Below are 12,915 nucleotides of genomic sequence, written 5' to 3'. Positions count from 1 at the left end.
CTGGCCACCGCTTGGTGCAGTCCTGTCCATCACTATTTCAAATGGTAACCACTGGCATATCGATTATTATAGGAACCTTGCTGCCACACATAAGAAACCAAGAGTACGATTCCTGAGAGGGGAGAATTGTTATCGAGTATCTCAGTTATCTGCCAGGATATAGTACCCCTCTCAGCACAGATTGGCCCTACAAGCAGGGTTGGCAGCTTACTCCAAAGTTATCTAAATTGTGTTGATGTGGGGCATTGAAAACACCTACATTTTCTTTTAAAAAATACCCACTGGCCTGATCATAGAAATGCTCACACAGTTGGAGAAAGGTGGTTTGAACACTTCACAGAATGTGATCGCTTTCCCATGATTCAAACATGCCTGTCCATGGCAGAGCTGGCAATTACGTCTTTTTTTTTGGGGGGGGGGGGGAATTGAAACAACACTTGATGAAAACAACCGATGTATGTGAGCTACCAATTGCCACACAAAACCATCATACAAACATGCAAATCACCACTGAAATCTAGTCTTGAAACCAGTCAAGTGAAAATAATATTTTTCAGAAATTCAAGAAACATCCATCCTGCTTGCGTATCTGACAAGCGGTCATGTTTCAAGTGACTTAAAGTAGGGGAACCTGAATAGCCCACAATTGAAAACGAAAAAAAAGGAACAACGAGCAGGAGTTGAAGACCTATCAAAACTTTAATAAGCACATGCATTTGGCTTAAGAAAACAATGCTCAACACTAATAAAAAACATAACTTTGTCTAGTACATTTATGCCAAAAAATGTAACGTGAGTCTGTCTTCAAACATTGGAACCTTTCAAGAAACCCTAACAGTACAAATAGCTAAATATAAATATTTCAAGATATAAATTGCATAGTTGTAACTTGTTTGATTTGATCTAAAATTGAGTCTTGATTTCAAAGTCGCATTTTATAGAAAAATAAATGTCAATGAGATGAGTTTGAAAGTGAGAGTGATTAAAAAAAAAAGAAAAGAAGAAGAAGAAGATAATTTCTTTTGATTTCTTGCTATGTGCTACTTCCCATCTCTTTCAGTTCTTTCGAGAAAGTGATAAATAAGTTAAATATCACAATCTGTAGTTACTTAAATAACTTTATTTCTCTCTTTTGTGTTTTGTTTTTCTTCCTTTAACTGCTAGTGCTCTTGAGAATATCTGTTGTAGCTGTCAAGTCAGTTGTTAGGCTGTCACGTGTTCTTGTCTTAGGGAGGGGTTTTTTGCTTGTTTCAAAAAAAGACGAAGATTTACTTACTAAGTGCAAAGATAGAGCAAGATGAGAACCATCCCGGTGTTCCCTGATGATCACCAAAACCAACCACTCGGGGGAAGGGGTGTTAAGTTCAAGTCAGGTTGTTTCCATCGAGTCACTGGGTAGTCTCATTGCACACATACACACACATACAAACATTAGGTAGTCAGTCTAGGTCGTTGCATTTGAGCAAGTCACACTTTTGTTTAGTCCTCTTTACTCTCTACGCTGGTAGATGAGGGCTCAGATTTCACAGTGTCGTTGCTGGCATCAGCCTTGGGAGCAGCACCGTCATCTTTGTCTCGGTTTTGCTGAAAAGAAATCAACAGTCACATGACTAATCGCAAACAGCATTCAGAAAAACTGTATGAGTATAGGCTTTAAAAAAAAGATTTTATAGCACAAAAAGTTTATAGAAGTGCCGAAGATAATACGGTATTACTAGAAAAAAACATATAAAGAAAAGAAGAAGAAATAAGAGCAATAGAAATTCCATAGGAAAGAAGGAACAAACATCACATCCCCCACCAACCACCCACAAAGCAAGGAAAGACAAAAATACAGGGAACAAAAAGTAGAACCTACCACTGGTGCCCTCTAAACATCAGACAAATAAAAGACTACTTGACAAAATACTACATTCTATACCTTGATCATCCAAATGGAACATAAAAATCATGTTTCATTCCTTCAAACAAATGCATAAACTATGATACATTGCTATCCCTTAATTCCAGAGTCAGGATTATGGGGAGACAGCTGTCCATTAATGCTTGATAGATCACATTGGTGCAAGAAGGTCTTAGCAGGCTAAGCATCTTCTGAATGCTGGAGCAAAATCATTCATGTACATACCAAAACTTCAACTCAATAAAAAAAAAAACCAGCACCTTCCTCTGAGTTGTTTCTTACAGCGCTAGTAACTGCATATATGGTCATAAGAGAGAGCGGAACACACACCCTGGTGGCAGCCAAAGCCTATTCTTATCCATTTTGGACCACCAAGGAATCTTTAACTTGCGCAATTGCACTCGGCACCTCGGGAGATTTTTTGCTCTAGTCCGAGAAGGGCTGGTGTTCCATCTTACCTAACATAAGATTAGGGGTGTGGCAGGAAGACAGCAGTAAGAAAGAACCGAGGAGTAGCAGTAGAAAGGCTGCAGAAAGAGTCAGAAACCCAGAGGAGGGGGGCAAAGGAAGCGTGCAGGTGGGGGTAGAAAGTGGAGACGAAAGCAGACAACAGAACATTGCAAGAGAGAAGGAAAGGAGGTGAAAGGAGATCATTTTAGAGAAGTAAATTTTCCGTGGCTATCCAGATTCGGACAAGTGACCCATTGTACAAAAGGCAAACACAGTAACCTCTCGACCATGAGAGCCCCCCCCTCCCTCTGAGCTAGCATATATGTCATGAATAACCATAACAGTAAGTTTTCATAATATTGTAGCCTACTAAACGTAACTGAGTAATCTGATACACAAGTTTCCATCACTTTGCAGACCTGAGACCCCAATCTGAGAGTGTGTAGGAGCCGGACATGGGTCAAGGGTTGAGGAGTCCATTAGAACATTTAGTTAACCCTTTTAATCATCAGGAAATCACTCAAAACGAATTTCAGCTCAACATAAACAAATTCACTTCCTTACATCCATGCACAACTTCCTTTAACAACCCATACCCCCAAAATACCCAAGGGTAGAATTAAATTACCCCCCACCCCCACCCCAATAGACATAATTAAGAACGACATTCAATAAAAATTCCCTTCTGTCTATGCAAAATGGGTGTAAGTGCTACACCACAGACATCGATGTCACGACAAACTCCCATAACTTTCCCTAAATAAAAAAACGTGAAGTGAGCTAGCTTCATCTTGTCACTGTGTGCAAAAACCAACATTTTTTTAAAAAGCATGAAGCAAGTAAACAACTTACGCCTCTGCCTCTGCGGAAGCCCCCACGGCCTCTCCCTCCTCCGCGCCTGCGAGGTCCTCCCCTGGGTGGTCCTCCTTGGTAACCGTAGTAACCACCGTCGTAGTAGCCCCTGGGAGGTGGTCCGTAGTAGCGGCGGTAGAACGGCCGTCGCGCACCACGGAAGCCCTGGTCACGCTGAAGCTGGTACTCTCCCTCGCCCTGCAACGGTTTCAAACACGTCAGTCATACAGTGGGATACCAGGCAAAAATGATCAATTCTCTTCTCTCAATGTTCTTTACCAAGCCCATAGTTTTACATATAAAAAATTGCAAAACCGGATGGACACGGAAATCTGTTTTGTTATGTATTTCTCTCTCTATATATATACATAATACAAAGAATATACAGTATAGCACGGATAGGTCGAATACATAATTTTCGAAATCATGCATCCATTGAATTGTGCCTGAGGTCCAATTTTTTCTTCTTCTTTATCTTTGTAAGATACCCGAGGCCAGTCCCGACGAATTCAAGTTTTCTGTGTATACTTTTATTTTTACAAATTCGGGACTTGAAAATATGTTTACTATGTGCATGCTAAACTACAGTCCATTAAATTTTCTGCGACCCCATACATTCAGTTTTCTAACTTTTATTTTTTCATGATTTTTGGACTTTGTTTAGTATTTTTAAAATGTGTTTTTTAAAGGCTTGTATTCATGGGAGGTGGGTTCCTTCCCCTTGCTTAGGATCTAACAATGGATTTCCTGTCCAGACCCTTAGGGTGTAATGTGTTAAAGTGACCCTCAGAGAATCATTTGTGAGTCACTTGTACTTTGAAACACTAAGTTGTGAGGCACCAGTACTTAGACACAATATAATATGACTTAATGACTTCTTACCTCTAAGTATTGCCTGCCTCCTCCGCGGCGGGGTGGCCCAAAGTAGCGCCGATTCTGATAGTAGGGTCGCCCCCTGCCCCGGCCTCTCGGACTTGGCATGAAGTCGGGGGCTCCATCGTCCATGTCCTGACAACAAAAAATTTCAGACATTTAGTTCAAGCATTTGTTAATTATTTACATTTAGTCATATTCTTCACACCGAAAGGACAGCTCTTTGACTTGCACCAGTCTTCATAAAGAAGAAGCAAGCCAATGAAGACCCTTTAGGCTATTCAACTGCTAAAATTCAAACATGGAAATTCCACAGGCAGTAACAGTATGACACTTAAAAACTGATTCTATCAGAGGGAAAAATCTGGATAAAAACGCACATCGACACAGCAGTCATTAAGTGAAGAATTCACAGTCCACATATACCTAGAGTCCTCAGGATCACCAAACATTAGAGTCGTGTTACGTTTACTTTAACACTCATTTAAAACTTTGGATTAAGTTATCACAAATCAGTTTAGGCTAGATCAAGCATTTTCAACTGGAAAATATAAATGCCACGTGTCTCATCTGTTTGGGATTAAATGCACCAAGTACAAAAAGAAGCAGACAAAAGCAAACTTGCCCCAACCCCTGAAATCCTGGACGTCCACTGCCCACTTTACCGTACATAAATGTCCTTACCTGTCGGGGTCTGCCTCCACGGCCGCCGCCACGGAAGCGTGGGTACCAGCCACCTCGTCTGAACCTACGCCTGTCAGCAGCATACTTGCTACCCTGGACATTCGATCCTTCTGGCCCTGTTACATTAGCAGCTTCGTTTCCCTGAAAATGGAAATACATTTTGACTTTGCTTTAGCCACAGTACAAAATCACGATCTCACTAAAGTAAGTCATCATATTGCAGTTTCCTTCTCTTCAAGAGTTTGTCACTGTAACACCAGAAGACACATCTTCTTGCACACCCATGGTGTACCAGAAAAAGCCATAAAAAATATCACTATAGGTATATGGGAGAAGATACGTTTGGAATAAGAATAGTGTTTTCTGCTTGATGCTAAATTTGAGACTTCACAAGAACAATCAAAACATCCATACAGCAGTCTATGCTCTACACTGCACTTTCTGTTAAACAACCCTCTAAGCATTCATAAATGAGAAATGATATGATTTACTTTCTAATACATTGCAAGGAATCAAGTTACCTTTTCTCCTTCCACGACATCAAATTCAACTTTTTCACCATCTCCAACACTTCGAAGGTACTTTCTTGGATTGTTTTTTACAATGGCCGTCTGAAAAAGCAACAAAGCATTTTGTCAATGTCATTTTTAAGCCATCAGTAAAAAGAATGCACATCCCTGAAGGTCAAAATCAGAGCTTGGCGAAGAAAAAACATGCACTAAGATAAAAATGTCTATTTTTGCACACTTTTTTATGATTTAGGTTCTGCAACAACAAAGCACTGCGGAAAGAAATACATGGCACAAGGCTACCAGGCTATTCTGAGAAAAAAACTACCCCAAAACCTGCCTTTATTTATTCAATTTTTTTTTCAGGTACAATGTCAGCTGTGTAAAGAAGACCAGGACTAAAATCAATACTAATCCACCACTAGGGCAATAATATATTTTTTGAAAAATCCCAATTAATCCCTTCCTACATTACTAATGCCATATAACTAGAAAATGGATATATGCTAAGATGGTGACGCTTTCCTTCTGTCACTGACAAACAAAGCACAATGAAACTTACTTGGTGGACAAATACATCCTCTTTAGTGTCATCTCTGAAAAATAAGAACAAGTTGTCTCAGATGGAGTAAAAACTATGTACAGGATGTACTTGTGCATGGTCTCGACCAGTCATTATTTGGTCCACCATTCACTCACCACACAGTACAATGGATGGTAACCTGACAACTTCACGAAAGTGACAAAGACAAGCTGTAGTGCGAGAAAGATGTTCAGTCCCATCCTTTCCTCTCACCTGGACTAGAAACAATTATGTTCACCTACTCTGTCATTGATTGGCAGCTGTGGTGATGGTATAGCTTGTTCACTTTCGTCTGTCCGCTTAAGAATTTATGGCTCAATTACAAATGCCCACAAAAGTTTGCACGGTGCTTCTGCAGGCCACCAACCAAACAAAAATATTTTTTTTCTAAAAAATTTTGATCTAGTATTGAAAGTTTATTTTGGGCCCTATATTCAAAACTGCCCTTCGAGAGCATACTCACAGGATAATTAACAAAAATGTCTACAGTAACCTAGCCAACAAATTACTCATTTTGAGACAGTGACATGACCATGCCCCAACATTTCAGTGTCGGCTTGTTTTGAAGATTTCCTCCCTATATACAGTGGAATCCTGTTATAACGAGAGGGAAGGGACCGAAGCAAAATGTGCGTTATAGCAGGATTCTCGCTATAAGGGATCCAGTAATAAATTCTAGGGAAACTGTAAAGTAGGCCTAATCTATGAGTTTGGTGTTGTTTTTCCTTTTGCTATCTCCCCTGATGATGATTTTGTTTCAACATGACCTCTAGGTTACTTGATCAAAAATCAAATCAGGTTTGTTTCTCTTGCGCTAGATCTAGCGAAGTGGACTGACAGCTCGGCGTTGGCGATCAGAAAGAAAGGGCTCTGGGCTAACTCGCCCGCTTTGTTTTCCCCCCACCCCACCCTGTGGTGCATTCTGTCTGCTTGCGCACGTCACACATTCGCTCCATCCATCACATTGATGTGACCTCTCCATCCCTGCATCTAAGAAGTGACAGGCATGGCATTGGCAGGCCTTGATAATCTAAACTGGCCTATCACGCGATGCGTTCTGCTTGTCTACGAATGCCACACCCTCCCTACTCAGTTGCTCCGGCTTTCCTTGTTGACGCACATATATGCTATCCTATTCTTTGTTTCGCAAGATCAGCAACAAGTTTCTCAACTGGCGAGGTCTTGCATTCTGTCCTATGCAATGTGCACAGTAGCAGCAATATTCCGCTATAACCGACTCACAAGTTTGTCTGATAGCGCTATAGCAGTATTTTGTTTACAAAGGTAAAGAGGAGAAAAAAAAACGGGGTTTTAGAATAGTGCCTTTATAACAGACCTCGTTTTTTCCGGACTCGTTATAAGTTGACTCCACTGTATTGTCTCCATGTTAATGTTTTATGTGTACACTGTAAATCCCACACTATTTTTGGGACACACTTTAGGTCAGAAACTAGTTTGTAGTGAACTTGACCTTCATGTCATGAAGAGTTAGAGTCTTCAGTCTATTCTGTTGGTCCTCCAACTTTTAGACCCTTATGCAGAGCAATTTCATTTTATCTGGTTTTAGCTGCTGTAAGATGAAAGTGAACAAGCTCAAAAGGATGCATGGGGTTGTATTGCCAAACTGCTTGAAATCTGTGTACTTGAGCATATATGTGAGGCAGTGTGGTGAAACCAGACGCTCGTCAACATACTTAGGGAACCTAAACGAATGGGTAACAGGGAAAGATCAGGGAAACGTAGCTTTTTTGAGAGCATCCGAGCACAGGAATTAATGGAAAACCATGATCGCCGATGTCTGTCGCAGATCTGGCACTGGATGATGAGATTTAGGTACGGCTTGCAGTACTGCGGTACTAAGGAAGAAAAGGGGTGAGCTTCCCATAACTGCCTGCATCCAGAACGTGATACACATAACTGGAAGACAGCTTTGTATTTTATCAAGCTAAGATAAGACAAAAACATCTCGACTAAGCAGTGTAAGGCTGCATCATACACCATATTGATTTTGAAAAGCCACATGCCAATAGCAGTCTTACACTGAGCAACTGAACTGTCTTTGTCTCAGTGCCTAGCTACACTACTCAGTGGATACTTTACTTTTCCAATCCAGCGGCCATCTGGATTCTAGCCATTCGGCCAGTAGATATATTGTAAACAATGTACAGGTCTTTATCAGCTTTGTTTTGTCGCTGTATAAAGTATTTCTGATATCTGGGGAGACAGGTAGGTAGGTGCTACGCAGGTCGCTAAGTGCAGTGCAGGTAAAGAGATGGTGTGATACTCATACTGTTTCATCCTGGCAGTCACACAACGGTGGGGTATCCTTGCAGATCCTATTTAAGAATGAAATCAGTGGGATGTGCTGTGTTCGCAGGCGAAAGATAGTGGCCTGTTCTCTTCTACTGAAGGAATTTAGTGCATCTTTTGAGTTGGGAGCAATCGTGTGCAAATACAGCTCTTCCAGTTTTGCCAAATGCCATCCATTCAGCCACTGTTCCCTGGTGTTGCATTTGATGTTCTTGACTTTCAATTTTTTAGTAAGAGTTTTACGGCACTTGCACTTGCAACACAATAAGGTCATTTATAAGGGTCAAAGATTAGAGGTGTTGCAAGAGAGTAACAAACATAAAAGAAAGAAAAGAGATAAATCATAAAGACGATAATTGTTTAATAGGAAAGAAGGAGCAAACCACACCAGAGCACCCGCCATTCACCGACTGACTGTCTGTTAATACTGTTATGATACTGGGTTTTGAGGTTGTACAAGTGTTTGTGATGCTCCCTTCTTGGCAAAGGTGTCAGCTGTCGTCTCCTGGGATGTTGCTGTGGCCAGGTATCCACTACAAAGTCAGGTCGACGGCATCTAAGGTCTGCATAAAGGTGTTAATTGTTTGAGATACAGAGAGGAAAGCTTGGTTTTTCAAAATTCATGTTTTCCAAAGCTCGGAGTACTGATTTTACGTCTGTGTAGATTACAGTATCCTTGATTTTGTGGTGATGAAAATGTCGGTCAGGTGGAGGATTGCTGCTTCAATGGCAATGACATCAGCCTCATAATTTGTACAAGAAGTATCACAGGCATCAAATAGTTCACACGTCTTGAAGGACGTTCTATTCTTACTCCAAAGTTCCCTTGAAGGCTGACTCATCAGTGTAAATATGGATTAAAACACATATATTTGAGAGCTGTGGTTTTCAGTTCTCCTGGGCCACATTCTTTTTGCACTGTCTCCTTTTTTTAGGGGGGGGGGGTCTGGTCTTAAGGGTTTCGGCATTTTTCTGTTACATGGAAGGCGATGTCTTTCTACTAATTCGGTGGCTGTGTCGAGTATTGATCTTCCATGGATTCGTTTGGTCATCTGTTACGATTGATCTTTCTGTTTGGGTGGTTTTAGTCTAGTCTCTTATAAGTAGCGCTCACTTATCTCCACAACTGCTGCCTCTCTCCGCATGTCCAAAGGTTCCAGGTTTGTATGGATTTTGCAAGCTGCATTTGGAGTGGATCTCAAAGCTCCTGACATATATCGTACAGCTTGATTCTGAATTTGGTCAAGAGACCTCAGTTGGTTTGCTGCAGATTGTAGGATTAAGACCCAACACACAGCCAGCTGTCTGAGTGCATCACTGTCCGCTCCCCATGAAGTGCTAGCTAGACAGTGGGAACAAAAATACCAAGTTTGGCTGTGGCTGGATTTAGAGTTAGATCTACATCTGAAGAGGGAGTTGACCTCAGATTAATTAATAAACTTTTTTGGGGGGTTTACTATAGGCATAGATTTACTCATGACTTCATTAGTTGATTGTGATGGTGCACCACCAGAAAACTGCTCATTTTGCGACTATGAGTAGGATCTATAACTATAGCCTATAGTATAGGTATTTTTATAGAAGCCCTCCTGTAGAGGGTTATACGGCGCTCGCAACTGCAAACGGTCATATGAGCGCCAAGGGGTGGGTGTCAACAGAGAAGTCCTTACAGGGAACCAGACTTACTCTGCTTACCTCTCTAGCTTCAACAGCACAAAGTCTGCTTCGACCATCAAGGCACCCCGGAAATAGCAGGTCACAAGAGTGACAAACATACAAAAGAAGTAGAGGAAAATGACAATAGTAAGGGTTAGGAAAGAAAAAGCAGCAGTTCCCTGTTGCAGATCAGGCAGTAATGAGCGTGACCTGATGAATCAGCCCATTTACAATTCTACTGTGCTTGAACAAGAATTGTCCCCCCTTCCGTTTCGCATCACATTTACTACTGGAAGTCAGCTCCTTCACCACTTTTAAGCGCCGTTGTATATATATGTACACGGTCAGTTTTTTTTTTTTACGAAGTGTATACAGACCCGTTAACCAGGAACAAAGTCACGAAGTATACAGACCCGGTAGGGGAACTCTTGTGATTTCGGAAAGTTTCAGCGCCCAGACCCGGTAGTGTGTGAGTGTGTGTGTGTGTGTTAGAGAGAGAGAGAGAGAGAGAGCAGGGGGAAGTGCTAGATCTAGCAAAATGTATATATATGACATGCCCGCCAGTTGGCAGGAGGGAACGAAAGAGAGACAAACAAAGAAAAAAAGAATGCGAGAGAGAGAGATGGAGAGAGAGAGAGAGAGAGAGAGAGAGAGAGAGAGGGTGACTGCTCGATTGAAATTATGACGTTCTTTTCTTCAAATTGTGATTCCTCCAACTCCAAAACGGGAAAAACGATCGTTCATCGAAAAGACATCCGCAATCTTCATTTAGTTTTAGATCTAGATCTAGGCTAGCCTCGAAACTAGATCAATGATTTATATCTGTCTGTCTAGATCTAGACCTAGGCCATAGGTCTATAATCTAGAAGAACCTAGATCTAGATTCTAGATCTAGATCTAGTTCTACCCTGAGCCAAGAGGGTGCTGAAACTTTTCGAAATCACAAAACAGTTTCCCCTACCGGGTCTGTATACTCTGTGACTTTATTCCCGGTTACCGGGTCTGTATACACTCCCTTTTTTTAAAGGCTTACTTTTAGGCTCCCCCCCCCCCGATAATGAATGCATGCTATAATATAATAGTCATTAGCGTAGCGGGGTCTCCCCCTGACGAGCGAGTACGTAATAGCAGTGTAGTCGGGCGGGCAGGGGGGTCTCCCCGCCCCCCTGAAATAATGTGCTGTAACATCTAAACTAACCATTTGCGACGTTTTTCAAAGCCAAATTCGTGTTCAGGGCCCTAAAAAGACCTTAAACTACAGAATTATTCCCTTTCTGAGACGGGAGTGTTTCTTTAAATTTACCGAGTATGATATTAGATCTAAAGACCTATTTTTATACTTTATAAATCTAGATCTAGATTCTTGACTTAGATCTAGGAGGCTACCTCTAGGCCCCTAGGTCGCTTGGCTCTTTGGAGCCACACATAGACTCAGCGAGCCTAGACTCAGGATCGAACCAAGCCTGAACCCTAAAACTTCAACTTCAGTTCAAACTTGATATTAACTGACCAAAGGTCTATGAGTCAATGCCAAAAAATATAATTGATGTTGAAGTCAGGATAGAAGTAGATCTAGATCTGTATAATCTCTAGATCTAGACTCTAGATCTAGATATCTAGACTGAGACTGAGTCTATTTTCATTTTCTTATATTTTTAGTAAGACGTTAGATCTAGATCTAGTGACAGGGTGACCCAGGCAAGACCAAGAAAGCACAAGACCAAGAAACAAAAAAGAACTCCACAACGCACCCAGTGGGGTAATAAAGACATTCTTAACTGAGTAATCGGAGGCTAGATTCTAGCCTAGGCCTACTCCAATTCCAAAAATGACCTAATGGCCCAGACACTACATGACCCAATTCCCTCCGCCGACATGACCGACTTTTTTTTTTCTTTTCCCCTCAACGGGTCCTTTGTCCTTGGTAACCCACGTGGGGTGATGTTCTGTAGACCCATGTTTTATGAAGAAAACCAATGATTTCCCTCATACAAGACAACAAAAGGCACAGTGTAAGAAAAGACAATATAAGGATGTAACATCACTGACCAAGACGAACATCTTGGTGTGCTTTTTGCAAACTAAAAGGAACAAAGAAACCGGGTGCGCTGATCATCATGAGTCATCCGCTCAGGAGCAGTTCGCCATGCCCATGCCGCCGGCAAACTCAAATGAAATGATAAATCTTAACACGAGACAAAAGTAAACGAAATCATTACTCACCGGTTGATAAATCCGTAACCGCTTTTGACGTTAAACCATTTCACTGTACCACTGACTTGGGAAGCTGCAAAAAAAAAGGGTGCAAAAATTAGAATAACTTCGCCGACTTCGGTACGTAGGCTACTCCTGTTCAATGGCTCCAACTTCAACGTGGACTGATCGGTCAGGGTAAAATTACGATCAAACGTGGCAGTCTTCCTCAAACCTCACCTATTATTTTCTTTTCCTTTTGTTCTTCGTTTTGCTCTTGATCAGGTTGGTTTTCTTCAACCTCTGGTTGCTTTTCAGTGTCGGCCATGGCAGATGGTAAATGCCGTTAGTTCTTAGAGAGAAAAACCCCACTTTCACAGACTGCTTATTCTGCCATCGATACCGTTTACTCTATGAACAGGCCGTGTGCGGTTGTTACCTTTCTTGTCGCTACTTGCACGCAATTGGACGAATTTTATGACGTCAGAGAGCATTCTTTATTTTCATTGGCTGAAGCAGGATATTATTAAAAGCTACATTCATTTTTAGGCTGAAACGAAATATATGATCGCGTAGTAAGTTTTCTTCTTTGGCTAGCCTCGCCTAGCCTTGCCCTTGTCCTAGCCTACACATTCTTCTTAGTTGGACCGATACCCGTGACAGGTACAAATATTTTAACCGACACCAAATACTTTTCTTTGAGCCGATACCAGAATTAGATTATAGGGCCTTGGCTTGGCCTAAGTTTAGGCCTAAGCCTGCTAGCCTATTATTATTATTATTAAATTGGGATTAAATCAGCAAAAATAATTCTGCAACATAGTCAGGGGATGGAAGACTTTTGTATAAATTATAAATACATATTTCGTGTGTATTGTGTGTGTGTGTGTGTGTGTGTGTGT

At 41.4% G+C, this 12,915-nt stretch overlaps 1 protein-coding gene across 2 annotated transcripts; it reads right to left on the bottom strand.

Annotated features, from left to right (window-relative positions):
• Nucleotides 1–680: 680 nt before the first annotated feature.
• LOC100533335 (Y-Box factor) lies at nucleotides 681–12,458 on the bottom strand. 2 transcript variants are annotated; one of them, NM_001204631.1, is given in 9 exon segments: nucleotides 684–1,584; nucleotides 3,206–3,338; nucleotides 3,341–3,403; nucleotides 4,088–4,213; nucleotides 4,763–4,903; nucleotides 5,284–5,373; nucleotides 5,834–5,867; nucleotides 12,044–12,107; nucleotides 12,254–12,414. In NM_001204631.1, coding segments are annotated over 9 exon segments (759 nt in total). In that variant the 5' UTR covers nucleotides 12,342–12,414; the 3' UTR covers nucleotides 684–1,564.
• Between the last annotated feature and the right edge of the window lie 457 nt (nucleotides 12,459–12,915).

Source organism: Aplysia californica, unplaced genomic scaffold, assembly GCF_000002075.1.
Source record: "Aplysia californica isolate F4 #8 unplaced genomic scaffold, AplCal3.0 scaffold00742, whole genome shotgun sequence".
Classification (NCBI taxonomy): Eukaryota; Metazoa; Mollusca; class Gastropoda; order Aplysiida; family Aplysiidae; genus Aplysia; species Aplysia californica.
The sequence above is the reverse complement of the archived record's forward strand: the minus strand, read 5'-3'. Positions and strand labels throughout refer to the sequence as shown.